This window comes from Siniperca chuatsi, linkage group LG10 (genome assembly GCF_020085105.1).
Source record: "Siniperca chuatsi isolate FFG_IHB_CAS linkage group LG10, ASM2008510v1, whole genome shotgun sequence".
In the NCBI taxonomy this organism is placed as follows: domain Eukaryota; kingdom Metazoa; phylum Chordata; class Actinopteri; order Centrarchiformes; family Sinipercidae; genus Siniperca; species Siniperca chuatsi.
The window spans coordinates 10,333,899-10,358,458 of record NC_058051.1 but is presented as its reverse complement, the minus strand read 5'-3'; the positions used below and the strand labels follow the sequence as shown (position 1 = coordinate 10,358,458).

General features: G+C 40.4%; 1 protein-coding gene across 1 annotated transcript in view; it reads right to left on the bottom strand.

The window, feature by feature from the left end:
• sema3h (sema domain, immunoglobulin domain (Ig), short basic domain, secreted, (semaphorin) 3H) overlaps positions 1–24,560 on the bottom strand; it is a 97,000-nt gene that overhangs the window by 22,182 nt on the left and 50,258 nt on the right. Inside the window, exons 5-10 of the mRNA XM_044212172.1 lie at positions 21,676–21,738; positions 20,738–20,857; positions 18,770–18,863; positions 14,006–14,125; positions 11,075–11,220; positions 8,968–9,082 (exon numbers count right to left, since the gene is read on the bottom strand). Coding sequence (XP_044068107.1) covers positions 8,968–9,082; positions 11,075–11,220; positions 14,006–14,125; positions 18,770–18,863; positions 20,738–20,857; positions 21,676–21,738 — 658 coding nt within the window. The remainder of the gene's footprint in view (positions 1–8,967; positions 9,083–11,074; positions 11,221–14,005; positions 14,126–18,769; positions 18,864–20,737; positions 20,858–21,675; positions 21,739–24,560) is intronic.

Below are 24,560 nucleotides of genomic sequence, written 5' to 3'. Positions count from 1 at the left end.
TGAACCTGTTTGTGGTTTATGGGGATGGGCCACTCCGAGACAGCACTGACTTTAGCTGGATAAAAAATTAAACCCAAAAAAGACACTGTGGGAACATGAAACTTACATTTTTCGGCCTTTACATAGAGCTGGTGGTTGAGGAGGCGCTGGAGAACAAGCCGTACATGTTGAACATGGCTTTCCTTGTTGGGGGAGAAGATGAAGATATCGTCTAAAGAGACGAATGCAAAAAGGTTGAGCATGTCTCGGAGGACTTCATTGGCTAGAGCCTGGGGCATTTGTGAGACCAAAGGGCATTACGAGGTATTCATAATGCTCGATGGGAGTGTATAAAGCAGTCTTCCACTCATCACCCCTCCCTTATTCTAACCAAGTGATTCTCAGGTCTATCTTGGAAAAAAATCTTGGCACCTTGCAAAAGTTCAAATGCTTAGGAAACGAGAGGGAGGGGGTACCTGTTTTTAATGGTAATGTCATTCAGGCCTCGGTAGCTGATACAGGGGTGAAGGGTTTTCTTGTCCACGAAGAAGAATCTGTCTCCGGCTGGGGAGGATGAAGGACGAATTAAGCTGGCAGCCAGTGAAGAATCCACATATCCCTTCATTGCCTGCATCTCAGGAGGGGACAGGGAATAAAGCTGTTCTCTGGGAGGAGACGTACCAGGTAACAAGTCCATAGCACAGTCGTAAGCACGGTGAGGGGGCAAAGAGGTTACTTTAACCTTACTTAAAAACCTCTTTAATGTTGAGGTAACAGGATGGCACTTTGGACAGGTCAGGAAAATCTGAGGCCACAGACTCAGACACAGCAGGAGGAGAAACTGCAGCTAAAGGAGGCAGAGCCAGAAGAGAATTAGATGGAAAAAAAGTCTTTAAACATTCCTCCTGCCAAGCGGAGACCAGTCTGTGTGGGGTTATGCAGAGTTAACTAGGGAAACCCTAAAATAAGTGGTCTAACTTTGTTTTAGATCTGAATTCCCTCCTTTCTTCTCTGACCAAATCAGTATCACCTTTAAGAAAAGAAAGCGTGTATTTTCTTATTAAGATACATTTTGAGATCTTTAGATAGCCATGGTCTATTATTAGGGAACTTTCTGACCAGACACAGTTGCTTTCACAGAACATTATATAGGAGGTGATGGTATCTGTCAATTCATGTACATTGTCACAACAATTAAAAAAAACAGTTGTCAGTCATCGAAACATCATCTTTCAGCTCCTCTTTGCTTTGCTCAGTCCATAGACGACAGACATGCCCAGCACAGAGACACCAGCACAGGTGATCACAATCCTTATCAGAAACTAGAACAGGCCACAAAATCTTGGTTTCTTTAGAAATAACCAAGACAAGATATTTATATGCACAACAATAAGCATATAAACACGAAGACGAAGACTTTACAATCATGCTAGCGGCTCTGTGAGGCTGTACTTTGAGCTAAATGTTAACGTCAGCATGCTAACTTGCTCACAGTGTCAATGCTGATGTTTAGCAGGTATAATATTTATCATGTTCACCAACTTAGTTTAGAGTCTGAGCATGCTAACATTTGCTAAATTGCACTAAACACAAAGTACAGCTGAGGCTGATGGGAACATCATTAGTTTTCCTGGTAGAAATAAACCAGCACTAGATGAAAAGTTAAGGGATCACCAAAATGATTACAATTCATCCTGAGGGGGACATGAATGTCTATATCAAATTCCATCTGTCATTTGTCGAGATATTTCGCTGGATAAAACAGCTAGTGGCGCCAGATGATTCATCCTGTGGGCACAATGAATGTCTGTACTAAATTTCATGGCAATCCATTCAGTAGTTGAGTAGTCAAGATATTTCAGTCTGGAACAAAGTGGACCAACAGATCGATCCATGGATTGACACTGCCATCCATAGAGCCATGCTGCTAGCATGGCTAAAAATCCTCCAAAAAGCAAGGAAAAACCTGTATGCCACTTGCTGGCAAGGGAAAGAGAAATCTCAATTTACTGTGTATAACAAAGTGTTGTGTTTTAAAGCCAGGTAGAAAAGTGGCCACATAGCATGTAAAAGTAAATATACTCAGTTCAATATCATGTACTGCCTAAACGTAATACAAACTTTGGTAAACGCTGTAGGGAAAAACTCTGAATCCCTACCTTCGGCTTGAAAGTTAGTCAGACTCTTTTTCTTCTCAGTACCTCACTGTGCATTCAGCCTCACACGAAAACATAGTTAAACGTTTACAGTCAGAACAACATTTTTCTTTTTCAGACTTTGAAGAATACGTCTGTTATTTACAACTCAGCTTGTCAAAAATGCACTTATCACTGCGTGAAGTTTAAATCACAACTGATTTAGTGCCATTCCACCTCACCTCTATATCTCTTGTCTGTTTGATTTATTAAACTGTAGTGATTTTAATGTCATTAATTTTTAGCAGGGGAGGGAAAGCAAAACACACACACACATTCATCACAAACACTGAGTGCAAAAAATATGAAGTCAATCTGCTTCTGTCTGCAAAATTATCTTACCAGGAGAGTCAAGCCGAACGTTTGTTAATTTATAAGTTGAAGCAGGAAGGTGATCGGATTTAAAGTTATAAAATATGTAAAATACAGCATTTTGATCATGTTGCAGTTATAGGAAACACCTTCATGTCTTTTCTTTTCTCCCCTTTTATCTTTTTAACCACATCTTCTTTCTTTCACTTTTTTTCTTTCTGTCAGACAGCTGGCCACCATCTTATACTAACAGTAATCCCTCGTTCTGAGCTGCTTTTCTTTGTCTCCCTCTGAATCTTCTCTCCCTTTTGTCTCTATCTTTTCATCAGGAGCTCATCCCCCCTCCCTTTCTGCTCAAATCCACCTGGACTTCCCAGGATCCCTCTGAGTGTCTCTCATTCTCTTTGTTTCTCATTTTTGCCGTCCCTCCCAGTCCATCCCTTCCTCCATTTCTCGATCTCCTCGTCCATCTGTCTGTCTGGCTTATTTTCTCTGGAGGATTGTTCTTGTGTCTTCATCTCTGAACAAAAAGAAAAAAAGAGGCTGTGTTCCCCTGAGGGAAGATAGTCTTGTCGAGCCCGCAGACATGCAGCTGCAGCCCCTATCTTTTTCCTCCTTCTCCTGATTGTCTGGCCATAGCACCCCAGGCGAACATCCATATCTTCCTTATTTCTCTGCTGTTCTCTCTTTGCCTCCCTCCCTGTACAACCACCCTGAATGCCAACATCCGCCTACTCCCTCCTCCTCCTCGTCATTTTTCTGACAACACTCCCTGTCTTTATTTCCTCCTCGCCATCTTACAGTAATTTGCCAACAATAGCCCTGCCTCCATCTTGTCTGGTTCTTTAACCCCTTCAGCTATTAGCCCTATTCCTTCATCCACTCCACCTTTTTTCTCTGATTCATTTTTCCCATCCAGCCACTGCTGTCATGATGTCCAAGGTGGCAATGAAGGACATTTTGAAGGACAGTTCATTGTCTGGACACCTTTTTGTCTCATAAAATGCTTATTCTTAAGGCCAAAATTGGTCATGTTCTCCAGAGTTATTGACCAGCATATCTAAATGATAATTATATATATATAAATCAACATGTGTCCTTTTAGCCTTAGTATTACCTGGTACATAAATATCAACTTCCCTTCTCTCTGATCCTTCCCTCTGGTTTTGCCCTCCTCCTCCCCTTCTGTCTATCCATTGCACCAGTTTTTCTTATTTCACATTCCTTGGCGGCATCAGCATTTAAACTAATGTTATAGAGAGTCCTGCCGATGATCAGTGAGGACCTTTCTTATTTGCAAAACTTACTTTGTTCATGCCTCCTCTTCCAGATTTCTGCACTCATAAGCCATCTTATTCCTCTTTATATAGTGACAATGTGACTACCCTTATGTCATTTTCAGGCCACTGTAGCTCAAGGGGAATAGGAAACTGGTGGTGGAGGGCAGGCTGTACCAGACACTTGCATGAGTGGAGGTAATTTCTGCCCATGCTACTGTAATTTCCACTTTAGAAGTCTTAAATAACCTTTAAATATCAGTCACATCTGAAATATTCTCTTAATCTTTCCTTTTTTGTTTCTTCCTGAGGAACAACAACCCCCCCATCCTTTCTTCATCATCCACTTCATCCTCTGTTTCTCACTTTCTTTACTTTTCCTACCCTGAAGCCAAATATATTTCCAATCCTTTTCCTAATCAGCTTTTCATTCTCTCTCTATTTCAAAGAGCAATAAGACTTTAATAGCAGCTTCTACTCATCTTCTTTGCTCTGCCTATTTTTACTCGTCTCCTCCTCCATCCCCTCCTTCTTCCTTATCTTGTCTGATCAACACCTCATGCTAAATCCTCTACCCTCTTCCTATTTGTCCTACTTCGTCCTTTCTCTCTCATCCACTTTAAGCCCTCCTACTCTTCTGGCCAGTAGCTCCTCTCCTCCATCCTCTGACAGGGTTGGGTGTCCTGGTGGCTCAGTCATACATGTAACTGCTCTATCCTCAGTCCTCATATATGGACCAAGACATTATCTCCCCCTTCACTCTCTTTTTTGACCATTTTGATCTCTCTCTATTATCCAATAATCTATCCATCTAACCAATCCAATAATGCCAAACAGCCCCAAAGAAGATACAATCGAACCAAAGAAAGGATCAATTTTGGATTAAAACTGTTCAAAAGTGGCTTTGGATAAAAAATGTTGCCTATAAAACTTCCCAGAAATGTCACACCTGCTGTCCCTGAATTTAGCCATCATTTAGTCCATCATGCTTGTAGGGTCAATAGTTGGAGTATTAGAGCGCTACAAAGTGCATTTTATTAAAGTGAAATTATCATACATTACTGACACTGAACTACAAGAACATGCCCAATACCAGTCAATTGTTGAAAACCTCTATTTTTCACATTGGTGGTCTAGTGATCCCCATTAAACCACCTTAGTGTCTTATTCAGCTTTTAAACCTTTTTTTTTTCTTAAGATAAAAGAAAAATGTACCATTTAGAATGAAATTCCATTAGATTTTTCTACTTTCAGACATTTTCTGGTAATGCGTGTTACTTTCTTGAAACAACACAAATTAAGACCAGAATCAGAATCAGAATCAGCTTTATTGCCAAGTAGGTTTACACATACAAGGAATTTGCTTTGGAATTTCTGAATCCAAACAGTCTGAGGGTAAATATAGCTACTGTCCGTCTCACCTGGTTTGTGAGTTTCTCTGTATATTGGTTTGTCCATCCTTTCCCTCATTTCTCCTATCCTTCATTCATTCCCACCACTCCTTCTTTTCTATCTACGTCTTTTGATTTATCTACCAAATTCTTTCTTTATGGCCTTTGCATACTTCACCTCATCATATGGAGAGGTTGTAATGATGAAAGTGACAAGGATATGGGTGCTGTCTTATGTCTGGAACACTGAATCTCACACAGACAAAAATAGATGATAAAAATGCCTGAAAATACCTCGATGTCTCAAAAACGTAATCAAATATGTGAGTCAGCAACTACAAAAATATGTGGAGAGGTGAATTAACTATTTACAACAAGTCCTCCAAATTAAACGACAAAATACATCATTTTTAATTTTTAACTTTAGAACACCACATAGAAGCGTTTTCTGATCTGACACCTATTGGCAGGACAACATCATGTCTTGTTATTTATAGTCAAGCTGCAACATCTACTGTAGTATTTGTGCAGTTTAAGATAGATTTGTCCCACATGGTATTGAATCCTTTTCACTTGTAAAAACAGAAACATTGTCACAGCAGACAGGAGCTGAATCCAAACACTGCTGCTTTTTGTGCCGTTTTGTATATTTTGTGAACACACACACCGACCCAGCTTGGAACCTGGTGTTTCATTTGAACTCAGTTTATTAAGTGCTTTGAGTAGTCAGAAAGATAAAATTTTATAACTGTAATCCTTTAACACATACACACACACAGCCAGGTTGTATCCACAGCTCTGCTGCTGTGAAGGACCCGCAGACTGTCAAGGGTTTATGGGATTTGTATTGTTCCTGTGGGGTGGAGCATGGCAAAAACACAACACTGACAGCATTCTTAACCTGATGGGCTAATCTCCTGTATATAGATTTTGTGTGTGTGCGTGTGTGTACGCATGTGTGAGTGTGCTGAAGTGTTTTTGCAAACAAATTTGTATGGACCCTTATCAGATGTGTAAAAAGTGGTCACAGGCATGCTGGGTAGACTTGTTTATGCTCCTGAAAGTTAGAACTGTCTTGTGTACACAGACAGGCTGAGGCTCGAGTATGTGTGTGTAACAACTCAAAAGCTAGCTATGTGTGAGAATTTAAATGTTTTTTAATGTTGCATGAGTGTCAGCATAAGGGTTTGACTGTATGAAAGAAAGTGTATGATTTACTGTGTGTGTTAACTTACTGTATATGTTCAGACAAATGGTACCTCTGTGTGTGTGTTCTGCAAACAGAGGAATCACATCGTTTATCCTGAGAGGCTTCTGTTTACAAAAACAGCAGAGAAAAGAAACCATTCCTGTCTCCAAAACACTCTCCTTCTGTTTCAGCGTTCTCTATCTGCATGTCTCAAATGCTTATTGAAAAGGCACTGGCCTTCTAAACCAGGGATTGTGGGTTCCGGTTCATTCTGAGGTGACTGATAGCCCCATAACATTTCAAAAACTTAATTTAATAGTGCACTTCCCACAAGCATGTATTTGAAAATTAATGGTGAAAATCAAAGCAGAGACAATGACCCCGTTTACACTAAGCCACTTCATGCGTCTCACTATTCAATCTCACCTCGGGAGGTGGTTTGAAACACATTCTAGCCAGATGTTAAAGATGTAACTTTGTCGGTAAGTTAGGGTACGTCCCCTTTTCAAGTCCCATCTGAGGTGACTGCATAAGTCAAGATCCAAAAACAACTGGATCTTAAAATTCCCATAAAGTCTAAATTGTAATTTCCATGTCAGAATAGCTCAGAGGTTCAGAGTGATGCAAATTTCATAATCAGCCCATGGCACAAAGGGTCCACGCGTGCGCATCAAAATATCTAATGTAGTATAAATAAAGCTGCCAGTGCATTTGCTGTCTGTCCTGTTTTCAGCCCATTTTAAATGTGACACAGTGACACAGGTTGAACCTAAAAAAAGATCAAGCTAGAGACAAAGCAAAATATGTCCACCAGCAAAGCACAAATAATTTGTGAACAGGCATGCTGTTTATGTCCCACTCTACTTTGTCTGGATTGTCTTTCTATCATTTGCATTACTGAAGCCCCAGTGGCCTAATGGATAAGGCAGTAGTTTCCTAAACCAGGGATTGTGGGGTGACTGGAGTGTGATGGGCCCATAACCCAGAGGGATATGGATCAAAACCATCCTCTGCTACCTATTCTTTAAGGAAGTTCAAAAGATTCCAACTTCCATTTTACTTAAGATTATGGAAATAATGGTGTCGTAGCAGTACAGAGCAGCACAGAGGGAGAAATCCTTCTTAGATGTTATTTAATTTTGTTACAGAGAGACAGCAGAAAGAAACTATATCCTGAATATTCTGCCTGCACTGTATCTCCCAGCCTGTTCTACTGATCAAAATGTCTGTAAAGTTAGAGTCAATGAATGTTGGCGTTCCAAAGGAATAGAGATCTTCAGATGATCTTCATTTGTAAACGTGAACGTTTGGATCATCAGCAGCAACACTGACATAAATAAAGCAACACAGTGACTTAACCATCTGTGGAGCCATCTTGATAAGAATTTTACAGCTCACAACTGCAGTCATGTTGTTGGGAAAATTTGAAAGCTATAGACCCTGGTTTGCTCGGAGAGAATAGCACCCTCTTTATGTTTTGTACCATAATGTGATACAAAAGATCTCTGACCAAATTTAAATCAGTGCTGTGTGACATAAAATGCTGTGTAGAGACTGACAACGTGTCTAATAAGTTTGTGTATTTGGTATTTTTTCAGTTTTAGATATTGTACACATGCATGGTGCTCCCACAGAGGTGTTGTTTTCACTTCTTTTGACTGACTCAACCTCTTGTCAAGACTGCCTGGGAATGTGCAGACTGTGAATGATTTATATCTCCCTCACTGTGCTGAAGTTTTGCTGCACTTTTTAGTAAATTAAGGATGCATGTGAACTGCATGCTTGGCACTTTAATTTAGCAGCTAACTCCATCTGACCCAGCTAAATCAAACCCTGGTGAATAATGAGCAGTCATTTTTATTAGTACTGGAATGTTGGTGCTGAATTCCCAGCACTCAGCAACTGAAGACACCTGTGGCTGTGCAGGGCCTTTCAAATGCTACACAACACTGATGGCAGGTGATTGACTGTCATACAGTAACAGTAATGTGTTCATCACCACTGGTGTGTGTGAAGATACTAATCACCAAGAGTGCAGCACTGGTTCACAGTTGAATGCAGAAAAAGACTACTTAATCTGCAGATGTGAGTTCAGACTGACAAACACAGAGAACTAGGCTAACATCCTAATTCGTTTAAAATACACATCAAAGACTCATGTCTACATAGACCTGCTCCTGAGCACACACACACACAGACACACATAGAGTAACCCAGAGGACACTGGTGTGAATCCTTGATAATGCAACCGAATGTTGAAGCCAGTTGCCGTGGTTACCAAGGCTGAGGCGCGACAAACCCAAGGTGATCGACAGGGCTGTTGATCACTGTGGTAACGGTGGAGCATGCAGACACACACATTGAAGCTGTGGTTTAGCACTTCTAAGTTGCAAACTCTCCTTCGTCACCCCAAAATGTTTGAGCGAGAAGTTCCAACTCTTCATGTATCACACTCATTAACACAAAGACACACATACTGGCTGTGTATCTAAACTCACTACCTCTTTTTTGAAGCATTCCATGGCAGAGCTCCACTTGTTGATGTAATCAGTGGTTAAGCAGGCCTCAACCATCTGATGTGATTAGTTTTAATTGTGCGTGTAATGTGTTTGTCATATACTTACGCAGCTGGTCAAAGTGTGTCTGTAGGCCGTCTGGTCCTGGGACTGAACACACCATACGAGCCTTCTGGAAGGTACTCCACTTATTGACTAAACTCCTCTGGCCTCCGATGTCATTCTACAGAAAAAGTTAAAAAAAAAAAAGGATAAATATCAGTCTATATTAGGTCAATCATCACTCATCGTTCTCTCTTATCCTCACAAACACAACCTACTTCAAAGAAAAAAAAAATGCAAAAACATAAATTTCACTGGTTTATTTTTATTACTAAAACTATTTTATGTGAACCCCAGGATGACTAGCCACCCTGTGGAAGCTAATGGGGTTTTTAAATAAAGAATATAAAATATAAAGCCTATTATAAAGATACTAAATTGATTAATTGATTGATTAATTGTTCTAATGTTAAACTCAGACAAAACTGAAGTTATTGTACTTGGCCCCAAACACCTCCAAGACACATTATCTAAAGATATAGTTACTCTATTGCCCTGGCCTCCAGCACCACCGTAAGGAACCTCAGAGTTATCTTTGATCAGGATTTATCCTTTAACTCCCACATGAAACAAACTTCAAGGTCTGCCTTCTTTCAGCTTCGCAATGTTGCAAAAATCAGGCACATCCTGTCTCAAAATGATGCTGAAAAACTAGTGCATGCATTTGTTACTTCTAGGTTGGACTATTGCAATTCCTTATTATCAAGCTGCCCAAGTTGACTCTCCAGTTGATCCAGAATGCTGTGGCAGGTGTACTGACAAGAACTAGGAAAAGAGATCATATTTCTCCAATATTAGCTTCTCTGTACTGGTTTCCTGTAAAATCCAGAATAGAATTTAAAATCCTTCTCCTCACCTACAAAGCTCTTAATGGTCAGGCACCATCGTAACTTAAAGATCTCATAATACCTTATTACCTGACTAGAACACTGTGCTCCAAGGATGCAGGGTTACTTGTGGTTCCTAGAGTCTCCAAAAGTAGAATGGGAGCCAGAGCTTTCAGTTAGCAAGCTCCTCTCTTGTGGAATCACATCCCAATTTGGGTTTGGGAGGCAGACAACATCTCCACATTTAAGAGTAGGCTGAGACTTCCCATGATGCACCTCTTTCCTCTCTCCTTCTCTCCCTCAATCTGTATGCATTTTTATCCCATTACTGCATGTAACTAACTCAACATCTTCTCTCTCACATAGTTCTGTGCTTTCTTGTTTCTCTCCTCTCTCCTTCTGTTGCTTTCAGCAGGTATTTCCGCCTCCGCAGCTCCAGAGACTGGATCTGTGGTTGTGGGACACTTGCTACAGTTCTTGTTATTGGCTCTGTTACTAATACTGACATTATTATTCCTATAGCTGTCATTGCTATTATCATTAATTTATTAATATTAACACTACAAGTACATTTCTACTATTTTAAAAATTCTAGGTGGTATTTGCAAAAAAAAAAAAATTCCCCCCCCTCAAAACCTCTCTCTCTCTCTCTCTCTCTCGCTCTCTCTCTCTCTCTCTCTCTCTCTCTCTCTCTCTCTCTCTTAAAACGTAACGCGGCAGTGGCAGATGGCCGCCCACCATTGAGTCTGGTTCTGTCCAAGGTTTCTGCCTCTTAAAGGAAGTTTTTTCTTGCCACTCTTGCCAAATGCTTGCTCATGGTGGGATTTGTTGTTTCTCTGTAAATAAGATTATAAAGAGTACGGTCTAGACCTGCTCCATAGGAAAAGTGCAATGAGATAACTTCTGTTATGAATTGGCGCTATATAAATAAAATTGAATTAAACACGATCATGCATGTTTACACATATCCATTTAAAGAGGCATACAGTACAAACATTCACAGTGTATCACAGTGGAGCAGAAGACACAGTGAAGACACAGTGACAGTGACAAACATAAACAGTCCTCTATACACAGACTTCAAAAGGCATATCTATACGAGCCGGCAGGAACATCCAATCACACAAAGTTACTTTTTACGTAAACACACACCTCAGCACGTACATACTCTACCTGTTCAGGCAAACACGTATTTACGTAAACTACATGCAGACAGAATCTGATACGAGCACACAAACACACAAACCTGGTCTCTGGTCTCTTTCTCTAAGAAACACACTCCATACCTTGCACACACATGCCACTCTGGAGTAGAGCACCTTCCCAGCAGCCCCCTCTGCCTCCTGAGCACGTTCAGAGAAGAACACATAGATCTTATCATCATCTGGGTTATCAGTTTCAGACAGCGGCGCTACCCGCACAAACTGGGCATCTGGAGAGAGAGAGACAGAGAGAGAGAAAGACAGATAAATTATATATCAACTGTAACGCAATCCACCTCTGTTGATATGTATGTAATATGCATGTAAGAGTGTACAAGGAATAGAGATAGAGCAAAGGTACAATAGAGGTACAACTGAGTTTACAAACAGCAGAGAGAGTGAACATGTATCTTGTTGTTATCAGCAGCAGACATCAACACGCTGGCCTGATAAAACACCAACTGGGCATGCAGAAGATGGGTTTACAGATGTTGATTTAGAGCAAAAGACATTCAGTTCAGTTCAGAATATTCAGTTTACAAAGCAAGAAGTAAAGAGAAAGATGGTTGTTAAATGTCTTCCTTTATATCTATTTAATGACTTGACACAAAAGAGACAATTGAGAAATAGATGCAATTCAATTCAAATTCATAACAGAAGTCTCTCATTGCACTTTTCATATAGAGCAGGTCTAGACCGTACTCTTTGTAGCATAGATATGTATTGAAGGAGTAGCTGTTTGATAAAGAATTCAAATGTTACTGATGATATATTATTGGATAATTTGATTGTTTTTACTTGCAAAGAGCTAGTGGAAACTGAACTGTTAGCATGTTAGCTTTTAGCAGTGTGCCACATGTTTTACTTATAACTCACTCAAGAGATGGGCGACCATGAACATGTTACAAAGAAGGCAATCAAGAGAAATCCTGGGTAGCATACTAACTGTATGTGAGGGGCACTTCCATTCAATTCAATTCAATTTTATTTATATAGCGCCAATTCATAGAAGTTATCTCATTGCACTTTTCATATAGAGCAGGTCTAGAGCGTACTCTTTATAATATTATTTACAGAAACCCAACAAATCCCACCATGAGCAAGCACTTGGCAACAGTGGCAAGAAAAACTTCCTTTTAATAGGCAGAAACCTTGGGCAGAACCACACTCAATGGTGGGCGGCCATCCGCTGCTGCCGTGTTAGGTTTTGAGAGAGAGAGAGAGAGAGAGAGGTTTTGGGGGTGGGGGAGAGGGAAGCACAATGCAAATTCCACCTAGAATTTTTAAAATACCAATAATTTATTGGTAGTGATAATATTAATAGTAATTAAGTAATAATAATAGGAATGATAGTCATAGGAATAATAATGACAATAATAGTAATAAAGCCAATAACAACAACTGTAGTAGCAGTTGTCGAGTAGGAACACGGGGGGCAGCAGGTGGCCCACAACAACAGATCCAGTCTCTGCGGGTAGAAATACCTGCTGAAAGCGACAGAAGGAAAGAGGAGAGAGACAAGAAAGCACAAAACTATGGGAGAGGGATGATGTCGAGTTAGTAATATGCAGTAATGGGATAAAAATGCATACAGAGGGAGAGGGAGAGGAGGAGAGAGGAAAGAGGTGCATCATGGGAAGTCTCCCAGCAGTTTAGGCCTATAGCAGCATAACTAATGGATGGTTCAGGACTCACCCAAGCCAGCCCTAACTATAAGCTTTATCAAAGAGGAAAGTCTTTACTCTTAAATGTGGAGATGTTGTCTGCCTCCCAAACCCAAACTGGCTCTGGCTCCCATTCTACTTTTGGAGACTCTAGGAACCACAAGTAACCCTGCATTCTGGCATTCTAGTGCAGTGTTCTAATCGGATAATATGGTATTATGAGATCTTTAAGATATGATGGTGCCTGACCATTAAGAGCTTTGTAGGTGAGGAGAAGAATTTTAAATTCTATTCTGGATTTTACAGGAAGCCAGTACAGAGAAGCTAATATTGGAGAAATATGATCTCTTTTACTAGTTCTTGTCAGTACACGTGCTGCAGCATTCTGGATCAACTGGAGAGTCTTAAGGGACTTATTCGGACAGCCTGATAATAAGGAAATGCAATATTCCAGCCTAGAAGTAACAAATGCATGGACTAGTTTTTCAGCATAATTTTGAGACAGGATGTGCCTAATTTTTGTTATATAGGTGAAAGAAGGCAGTCCTTGAAGTTTGTTTCATGTGGGAGTTAAAGGATAAATCCTGATCAAAGATAACTCCAAGGTTCCTTATGGTGGTGCTGGAGGCCAGGGCAATGCCATCTAGAGCAACTATATCTTTATTTCACGTGTCTCGGAGGTGGAGTACTATTCTATTATTTAAAAAAATAATAATAATTCTACATGGTCTTTACATTGTGCCTCCCTCTAACCCCACCCCCTCTCCCCCAAACCCCTCCCCTGTCTCTCTCTCTCTCTCTCTCTCTCTCTCTCTCTCTCTCTCTCAAAACCTAACATGGCAGCCCACTATTGAGTCTGGTTCTGTCCAAGGTTTCTGCCTCTTAAAGGAAGTTTTTCCTTGCCACTGTCGCCAAATGCTTACTCATGGTGGGATTTGTTGGGTCTCTGTAATTAATATTATAAAGAGTACGGTCTAGACCTGCTCTACAGGAAAAGTGCAATAAGATAACTTCTGTTATGAATTGGCGCTATATAAATAAAATTGAATTGAATTGAATTGTTTGGGGCCAAGTACAATAACTTCAGTTTTGTCAGAGTTTAACGTCAGAAAATTGCAGGTCATCCAGGTTTTTATGTCCTTAAGGCATGCTTGAAGTTTAGCTAACTGGTTAGTTTCTTTTGGCTCGATAGATATAATTGGGTATCATCTACATAACAATGAAAGTTTTATGGAGTGTTTCCTAATAATATTGCCTAAAGGAAGCATATAAGGTGAATAGAATCGGTCCAAGCATACTTACAGCCTGTCTAACCATACAGTTAGTATTCTACCCATATAGTTGCACTTACCCTGCAGCCAGGTGGAGTCATACTGCTCGGTGCGGATGACATGACGGCTGCCGAGACTACGGAAGAAGGCAGAGTCCCGGCTCATGAAGTCTGAGGTGATCCCAGAATACAGCTCTCCATCTACACAGAATAACAAAAGGTTTAGGTATTCTTCAGTAAGACAGAATTGAACAGAACGTTTTTGACAATCTGAATTTTAGGTTTATTCCAACAAAGTCTCACAATGGTTCAAGATATCTGCTGCTTCTGGCCTCCTGGAATGCTTTCCTGATGAGTATGGCCCCTTTCTGCTTAGTAGGTGTGATTAGGCCAATTTTTGTCATAGAGGCCAGCTACTTGGCTTAGTAGTTTTCTCCTGGTTAAAGAGTCAGGAGTCTTTTTTTCTCACTTCTTCTCTAAGTAGTTCTTGGCCTACTCTCATTTTCTTCCTCTTCCTTGAGAAGTTGATTGAGGTCATCACATGAAGCTCTTCCACCACGTATCTGACTCCCAGGGCCTTATTGTCTTCTTCCCTCATTTGCCCTGATCGTACCCATGGTTTTGAGGAAAAATCCACCAGTTTTCAGAATTTCCTCAACTAACTTTGTGCTCTTGGGTCATTGTGGGATGGCAGGATATCATCCATGTAGCTATCTTCCTCTAGAACTCTATGCTCCTTCTCTAAGTGGGTAGACATTGGTAACCTTGCCAGCTGTGCTATGCAACCTGCTGGTCGATTGCCAATGTGGACTCTGGTAATAGCTTACTCGCCGATTTCATCATCTTGAGTGTCTCTCCAGAGGAATCTGTGGAGGTGCATCTCCCAGTCCACCAACCACACAGAACTGTACATCTTCCTGAACTGCATACATTCCTCTCCTGATTGGATTAAGGACATTAGGCCCTTTCAGCAGGAGATCGTTCATACTCACTCCCTTAAACTTCTCCTTGTTGAGTTTCCTTGCTGCTCCTCTTTCCACTATTTCATGTACCTGAGCTGTGTAGGCGGCCTGCCACTCTCAGGGACTGTTTTTCTGTCATTAAGTGTGACCTCCACGCCACTCCTGTTATTGGGAAGAGAGGTTGGGTCTTCAATCCAAGGATATTTTGTGTCCCAGTGTGGAGCATTACTGTGGTCATCCGCTTTTACATAGGTGAGCCATTGCTTTATAATTTCAAGCTCTTTCTCCCCAATTAGTGTGATTTCCTTCCCTCCTGGTTGACAGTTACCACAGTGACATCCTCCACAACATCCTCCACACATTGGTTCACAGGCTGCTCCAATACTGTACCAATCCAGAAACTCTGCCAGCAACTGTTCAGCAACCAAATCTATCATGCATCAATGATCTCTTCATACTTCACTGCGGCTGTCTAGACGGTACTCTTTATAATATTATTTAGAGACCCAACCATGAGCAAGCACTTGGTGACAGTGGCAAGGATAAACTTCCCTTTAACAGGCAGAAACCTTGAACAGAACCTACAGTGGTGTGCAAAAGTGTTTGCCCCCTTCCTGATTTCTTATTTCAAACAAATCAAACATCAAACAAATTTAAATATTAGTCAAAGATAACACAAGGAAACACAAAATGCAGTTTTTAAATGAAGGTTGTCATTATTAAGGGAAAACAAAATCCAAATCTACATGGCCCTGTGTGAAAAAGTGATTGTTCCCCCTGTTAAAACATAATTTAACTGTGGTTTATCACACCTGAGTTCAATTTCTCTAGCCACACCCAGGCCTGATTACTGCCACACCTGTTCTCATCATTTTACATAGGACCTGCCTGACAAAGTGAAGTAGACCAAGAGATCTTCAAAAGCTAGACATCATGACCGCGATCCAAAGAAATTCAGGAAAAAATGAGAAAGACAGTAATTGAGATCTAACATCCAAAGAACTGCAGGCCTCACTTGCCTCAGTTAAGGTCAGTGTTCATAACTCCACCATAAGAAAGAGACTGGGCAATAATGGCCTGCATGGCAGAGTTCCAAGACGAAAACCACTGCTGAGCAAAAAGAACATTAAGGCTCGTCTCATTTTTGCCAGAAAACATCTTGATGATCCCCAAGACTTTTGGGAAAATACTCTGTGGACTGACGAGACAAAAGTTGAACTTTTTGGAAGGTGTGTGTCCCATTACATCTGGCGTAAAAGTAACACCGCAGTTCAGAAAAAGAACATCATACCAACAGTAAAATATGGTGGTGGTAGTGTGATGGTCTGGGGCTGTTTTGCAGCTTCAGGACCTGGAAGACTTGCTGTGATAAATGGAACCATGAACTCTGCTGTCTTCCAAAAACTCCTGAAGGAGAATGTCTGGCCATCTGTTCGTGACCTCAAGCTGAAGCGAACTTGGGTTCTGCAGCAGGACAACGATCCAAAACACACCAGCCACTCCAAAGTCTTCATTTTGTTATTCTTCAGCCATTCATAGGTAGACTTGCTGGTGTGTTTTGGCAGCTCTGTGGGTGATGTAGTTGGTGTCTGATGCTAAGTCTATCAGGGTTACAATTTTCTGCCCTGCATTGACAGTGACTTCTAGTAGCATCATAATACCTGGTAGCTCTTCCAATCTATTTTCCTCTATCAGTCCAAGCTGTCCACTTTCCAAACTTTCCAACACAGTTTGTTATTGCAGTTCATGCATTTTCCTGCCATTTCGGGGAGAGTTCAGCTATAAATTTCTCCTGCTCCTCTGTAAGCTTATGTCTTTTCCTACTGTCTTTTCCACCTTTATCTTCCTCGCCCCACCTGGATTCTCCCTTTGGACAGAGAAAGAAATGGTAATCTGAGGAGCTTCCCTTCCTGCAGTCTCTTTCTGCACCGGTAGTTGTCTCTACATTCACTATCTTCTTCATGACATCAGAAGCCCCTTTTACAGCTCCCAACTTCTTTACAGCATTCAACTTTTCAACCAGCTCCAGTTCATTGATTCGCCAAGGCAATACATCCTCTATCTTTCCTTGTGGAACATGTGGAAGCATATTTTCTTTCTGGTTTCTCTGGCTTCTCAGTTACTCCAAGCTGCTCCAGTTGTTCCAGGATTTTGTCATGCATTTTCAGGAACTTAAGGAGAAATGGTTGTCTGGTGTGACATTATTGCTAGGGTTAACCATGAAGACAAGCCAGTCCTTCTTTACAGTGTCAGGTAGCTTGCTCTCTATGGACCTAGTTCCCAGTGGATTCTTGATGGCACCCGTGTTTCCAAGCTCTGTGAGATCTGCCAGGGCTTTCTCCACAGTCTGGATTAAGTTGATAACCTATCTTGGCTGATTTGTCTTTAAGACAGGACTTTTCTCCAATTATTCAATTATCTTCAAGGCGATTGTAGACTTATTTCCATATGTTTTCTTGCACTCTGAGCATGTCTTCAGCAGTGTTGTATGTAGACAGATGGAGGTCTCTGGAGATTTCTTCATTCATGCTGCCCAAAAGTTGTATCTTCTTTACTTGCACTGAACCGGTCAGTTCTTCCTGCTTTTGCAAGCTCTCCCAGTCTCTCTTCCATCGGTGGAAATCTCTTCTGCAACCATGAAATTTGGGCAGACTAGTTGGGTTTATTCTCACAATGGGCATGGTCTGTGCTACTGGTGTGGTCGCCAGGTTTACTGCTGCTGCCATTGAAGCTGCCACAGATTTCTCTCCTCCTGTGCAATTTTTTGTGCTATGACAAACTGTACTCTCCTCGCTTCAAGCTTTTTATTGACTGCATTTAGGTCCTTCACTCTCCCTTCTAGATTTCCTTTTCTCCCAAGCTGCTAGGCTTGAACATACATCAGCGTGATAAGAACTACCTAAAATGACAGAAAACCATCCTTGGGAAAAATGTATTTGATGTGTAGTTTGGCCCATGTCCCATTCGCTAACATGAAGGGAGCAGGGTTTATGACCTATACTGCAGCCAGCCACCAGGGCCCGATCAAGATGTTTTGGGACTGTCTTGTCAACCATCTTTATATACAGTCAATGCCTATGATCCATTGGCCCAATCCCAATCGCCACACTCACAGACTCACGGATTTTGATGCTTGTTCCCGGTAAGTCCGTGAGGGCTCAGGGCTGTCCCACTGTCAAATCGTTAAGTGCATGAGGGCTCTCTCGCAGACTTTTTTGACACTTTCTGGAGGTCTGCATCTCTGCAGACTTTGCCTGAGGGAAATAACCCACATTTCATAGTGTTGCGACGTTAAACACAGGGCTACCAGGTGAAGGAAAAAAAAAGGTAAACGAACATGGAAGTAGCAACTACAAGAAAAATTAAGTTTACATGTAAGTTTATGATGCTGTTTTGATAAAAACAAGTAAACTGATTATTAAGTCCCTTATGTGCCTTGGCCGTGAAGAAAGTAAAAAACTTCAAATAAAAAGTCCCAAACCCACAATTATGTAATATGTTTTGGTGTCGTCAAGGCAACGTGATATGTCACCATTTCAGGCCCTTGCAGCCGCTCACACTCAAGCCCTTACCAGTTGACGTCAACTAAGTTTGTGATGGTTCAGGGTTTAGGGTGGAAATTGGGATTAGGCCATTCTCTCTCTCCTCAGCGATGCGCTGATGCAACAGCTCCGCCGGAAATGAAAACTGATAGTGAAACCTAAGTTCCTTTTGGCATTGTTTTCTTGGCTACCTTCAGATGGTTCTATTTTAAAGATGATTTTTTTTTTTCTGTTATTTGAGTAGTTTATCTTCTGAGTTTTAACTCAACACTGTTCCTATAATAAGTTATAATTCATAGCTTATTTGAGTTGTGGTTTCAGGAAACAGATGATCAACTTACCAACGACAGCTGAGGCTGTTTTCTGGAACGGATCGTAGGGACATTTCCCCTTCCCACACTCTGTCTGGCTGTAGGAGAGAGTCTGGTGCTCTGACTACCGAAGAAAACAGACAGAGGTCACTCAGAGAAGGATAAAATAAGCTGGACAGAAGAAGACAGACAAGAGAGAACAAGTTGTTTGGGCAGACTGACAGGCTCTGACTCCTTAATTCATTCTTTAATTTATAAATAATTTTATTCATCCACTAATTCTGTTAAATAAGCAGAAAGACTTTTCCAGGTAGCTGATCTAGCCTGCCACACACATATACACACAAAGAGTGAGCGGCTAATTGAGGGTGACCGGGCTAAATTGAGGGATTATAGTCAAGTCTTAAACCAGTCAGCACCAGCTCCTCTAAGCACCACATCTGAACCTCTCTGATCTTAACAGCCTTTCATGGGATTAGCTGTTCGCTGACACACACGCACACACACGTACACACTACTGAAAGGCATGCATGCAACCTAAAAAAAATAGGAATGCACATACCAACACACACAACTGGCACCTCACATACATGCACACACACACACACACACCTACACAGACACCCATAACTGATATACTTTACATTATATATGACATAAAATGTCAAATAAAAAAACACACACACAAGAGAGGGTGGCATGAACAGCGCCGCTTCAGTTTTTAAAAAAGTCTGTTCTGCAGTCAACTTTTTTTGTATTTCATCATTTTATTTATATATTGTAAGATCATACGTCTGAAAAAGCTTGATATTAGCTTTCTGGCTAGCTAGCTAATGAGCGACAGCTGTTTGGATGGGATGGGGAGGAAAGGCCAGTTACATGTTAACAAAAAAATTACATCCACTGGGAAATCCTGCACTAATATTATATTTGGAGGTGTGCTAGGGGAGATTAAAAAAAACTAGATCACTGATTACTGTACAAAAACACAAGTTTATAACTTTACTAAATTTACTGATTTAGGTGAAACAGGATCATATTAGCCTATATGAAGAAAGTATTTTATGGTTTTCCCTCTGATGTCCTCTGGCTGTTAAGCTTCAACTCTAGGTGATTTACTAACTGCTAACTGCAAGGAGAACAACAGACAGAGCGTCCAGTTCCTCCATCTGCACAAACAGATTGCACAGCAAGGACTTTTCTTCAATAGGAACCAACATTCTTCCCTGCCTGGCTCCAACGGAACTGCCACATAATAACAGCAACTTCAAAGCAACCTTTCTTCCTTAACGGACTAGTAACATAACCACTGAACATATAACTGGGCATAGCATAGCAGAGTACACGGCTAAGCACAGGACTATGTTATTTTTGTGCATGTATATGTATTGATTTGGTTCATTGAGCTTTATTGTGATGTGTTTTCACTGCTAGGTTCTTTTGGTAGCCACATGCTAAGTTTATGTTAGTTGATGTTATGCTTCACACAGAGTCTTTGCATGCTAACTCTCTTTTATCCTGGCAGCATTTATCCTACACAGTTCACACATCCAATCCAATATAACTTTTAACATAGCCACACTCTTATTTATTTTTAAAGATGGCCCTGCCACCATTTTGAATTAACTTTCTTTGTCTGACAACATGCGGCCTTAGCAATAGCCACCATTTTGGATCCAAGTAGCCATTTTGGACACACACACACACACACACACACACACACACACACACCCTTTGTTCTGTAGTTTAGTGTATTTAGAGTTAGACTTCACATTGTGTGTTTTTGCTTCTATTATCTTTAAATAAATGCTTGTGTATAATTATGCTGGTTTCTTTAATATTGCACAACAGTGAATAATATGGCAACCTCCAAGATGGTATGAGTTTGTTTACATGTGTGAATGTAAAGCAGAGCTAAAATTAAATCTTTCACAGGTTAAGTAAGCAGTGATTCCCATTCCAGTCATTGTGACAGGCAGTGTGTTCTTGCAGTAATACCTGTTGGAAGACTCTGGTAGCTATGAAAGCACATCGGGGGTTGAAGGCCCCAGTGCCACAAACGTACAGGTGAGTCTGATTAAAAGGCTGCAGAACTCGTATGAAGTTAGCACACTCCAACTGGACAGAAAGAGAGATAGAGGGAGACACACACACACACCCAGAGAAAGCCAGAGACAGGGACCACAAAGTGAGAAATAATGGAGGATGCAGAGTATTTTGTAATATTGTTTTATTACATATTTAAGGTAGGGGTTATTTTATGTTAATTGGTTGAATTTCTATCATCAGGTAACAACACTGGAAAAGTAATGATAAAAGGACCCAAGTTGAATTTTATTGAAATAAAATCAAAAACATGAACTGCATGTTTCTCATTAGGATCTGTTGCGAAAGTAAAAAATGTAAGTTAAACTTTGCACACAACTTTTTACACTCAAAAGACAGCTACACTCAACTAAGATATGTTTCCTGTTTAGTCTAGTGATCCTAGTCTATCCATTTTGTCCTGTACATGTCATTTTGTTGGCTGAATAAATCTAGCTAACCTGAATCTTGATATCGTTGCCAGCATCAGAGCTCTCTTGTTTGTTTATTGTTCCCAAATGGATCAGATCATTCAACTTTAGTTCTGCTCTGGATTACAATCTATTATGCAACTGTCTTGCTTTATTGTTGCAGAACTCTTTAGACAGTTTCTTGTGTGGTTGTATAACATTGCAGCAGGCAGTGAAGAAAGGATAACAAAAGCTGATATGACCTGACCTGTAAGCCACTGATCCATATCTGTGTAGAATTCTGTAAATGTACTTCCTTCCCTGTGTGACTTTAAAACTGACACAGAGTAGTTACTGTGGTACATGTTGCTTTGCTTATGCAATCTCTAGTGTGTGTGTGTGTGTGTGTGTGTGTGTGTGTGTGTGTGTGTGTTGAATCACCTCTGGATCCTTCCCAGCCATAAGACATTCTTGGACACGGTCTGGACTGGCTGGCCAGTACAACTACAGAGAGTGAAAGAGATAAAGAAAACAAAGACTGAGAGAAAGAGATTTAAAAACTTTTTTTTGCTCACTCTAAATTCCTGATAAAAAGTTTTTGACACTGGCAGGTGCTTTATGAGGAAGCGAGGCAGAAAAAAGGCAGGAGGAGAAGAGGAAGATTTTAATACCTCTTGTGAGGCACCTTCAGGGAGGAGAACTGACAGCACCGCTGAGTCCTGATGATGAGCTAAGCTGTCAGAGCAGCAGTGATTGTGGCAACATGACTAATTAATCTACCGTTTGAATGTTACTACAGAGTCTTTAGCTAAAGTTAGATGTGGACAATAATGCAACTATTGTCTTTACTTTGAATAAAACAATCAGTTGATTTCCTTGTTGACTGAATTAGCACACCCCTGGTTAAATTTCTTGTAAATATAAACCATAATCATAAGATTTGCTTTTTCAATATTATTATTTGTGTGATTACACCACTTCCAGTTGCGGCAATTGTTTTGTTACAGCAGTAAACCATTGCTGAGTGTGGCGGTACTGAAGACTCCATGGTTAGGATGCTATTTAAACTTGGTTAAAGACAACATTAGAGAGCACCTATTGAACTGACAGGACCTAAGAAGAATTAGTGCCTGTTATGTTAAAAGAACAGCCCTCTGGCCAGGAAGCAAAAATGTTGGCTAATTTGTTTTGGTTTGACAATTTGCCCACACAGAAGCTTACATATGACATGCCTCATGTATTTTTCTGACATCAGCCAGCCCACAGGCCAGTTCACTATACTTTACATATTTTTTTCTTCATATTGTATGTAGGCTCTTTGTCATGTGCATCACTGCCAAATAAGAAAAAAATTACGCTGTTCCAAAAAAACTTTCTACCTCTGTAATGCAGACTTGAGACAAGCTTCAGTCGTGTGTGTTTTTTAAAATGGATTAGTTCATCCTGGGTAGATAACATAAGATAATCACCCATGAAAAGATTTTATTATTATTATTATTATTTCTAATCAGAAAATGGATGACTTCACCAGTGGACTAATTTCTCAGAAATTGACTAATAGCCTAATGGAACTGATGTAATCAAAACAACACATTAAACTGCATTGTTTGTGTGCATATACATTTAATCAGTGTATAAAAAACACTCCAAAAATGGGGATTATTCTACTTCTTTCATGTCAAGGCTTAGTGTCAAAAGGCAGCTACATGACTAATCTATTTCCCTGAGTCAGTTATTCCCTCAGAGACCAGGATGGTGAAGCAGAGATGAATCGATACGATAAGTGATCTTCCTCACTTATCTCTACATACCACACAAACTGCAAAGTTTACTGAAGAAAATGCAGGAACTTTACTATTGTTTTAGTTCACATCACTTTAAAATGAAAACTCTGACCTCAACTCTAACAAAGATCATTAATAGTGAAGGAAATAAGACACATGATCTGTGCATGCATGTTGGCCCAGAAAACAACAGAAAACTCGAGCTGCTTTTTTTTATGCCCTACAAGTCTAAATTTGCATGAATCTAGAAAATGTGACACTAACTCTTCAAAAGCGATTATTGACAAATAGTGGTGCTTTTAGGAAACTATTCTGGATGTCCAATAATCATTCCCTGATGTAGTCATTACCACAGAGCCAGGTGCGGGAGCTGAGATGTTCAGATTAGATTAGAGACCACGTTCCCCCTTATCTCCAAATACCACACACTGACTGGAACATGGATCACCACTAAATGATTCTCACCAGGTGAAGCCTTTGGTTAATGGAAATGTACCCCTCTGTGAAGGGGGCTGGGTGTCAGTTTCTAAACATACAGTACAAGAATGTGGCTCCTGGCAGGAAAAAAAGAATTATACAAATCAAACAAGGGAAAAGAGTTAAGAAATTATACATTTCTGTCCTTTGGTAGAGAATACCAGTGCTGAAAAGGAAAGAAAGAAAATGGAAACAACAGAAGTAGTGAGAATGACTAAAGAATGAATATGCAACAAAAAGCCACAAACACACATTCAAACCCTCTGTGACCCTTTGTGTAATGTGGGTTGTCAGCTGTTGACTCACACAGAAGGAATGCCTTGAGGGTTGTTGGCCTGATCAACTGAAGGCAACAGCGTCACGTTCGGCAATCTGCCCTGAAATTGGATGGACTGGAGGAACTGATTACGTGTCCATCTCTCCATGCCAAAGTCAGTTTTATCGAGCCAGTAAGATTGCATTTACAGTATATATATACACGTATGTGTTAGGTTTAAGGTCATGAAAAGAAAGACATGAAAAAACAGAAATAACTTTGTTTATACTATTCCAGCTCGTGTACAGTTTTTTCCCCCTTGTGGTGTTAAAACCACTCACAGTGCCATATTCTCTACATGTCTGTATTTTTCTCTGCTACTGACATCCAGAGCTTCTTATCAGTGCAGCCTCAGACCAACTATAAATACTGTATGTACATATATAACTTTACATTTAGCACGGAGTTGAGTTATAAGTTGACTATCACAATCTATACTTTTGTTGCCTGACTACCTGGTTGAGTGGGTGGCTGGCCATCTTCACTGCTGTTCAAGGGTTCAAAGTTCATTTATTTGTCATTTACAACAAAGGGTTGCACAATGAACTGTATGCTACACACGCAGAACATTTATACAAATATTTAAAATTAGAATAGAATAAAAAAATGAATAAAATATATACAGGTATATACATATATTATACAAAAGGCAATGGTATGGTAATCTGCAAAAACCAAAATAACAGAAAATCCCATGTAATTTATTCATGGGGGAGTGCAACGGATGAGGTGGAGTTTTGGAGTCTCAC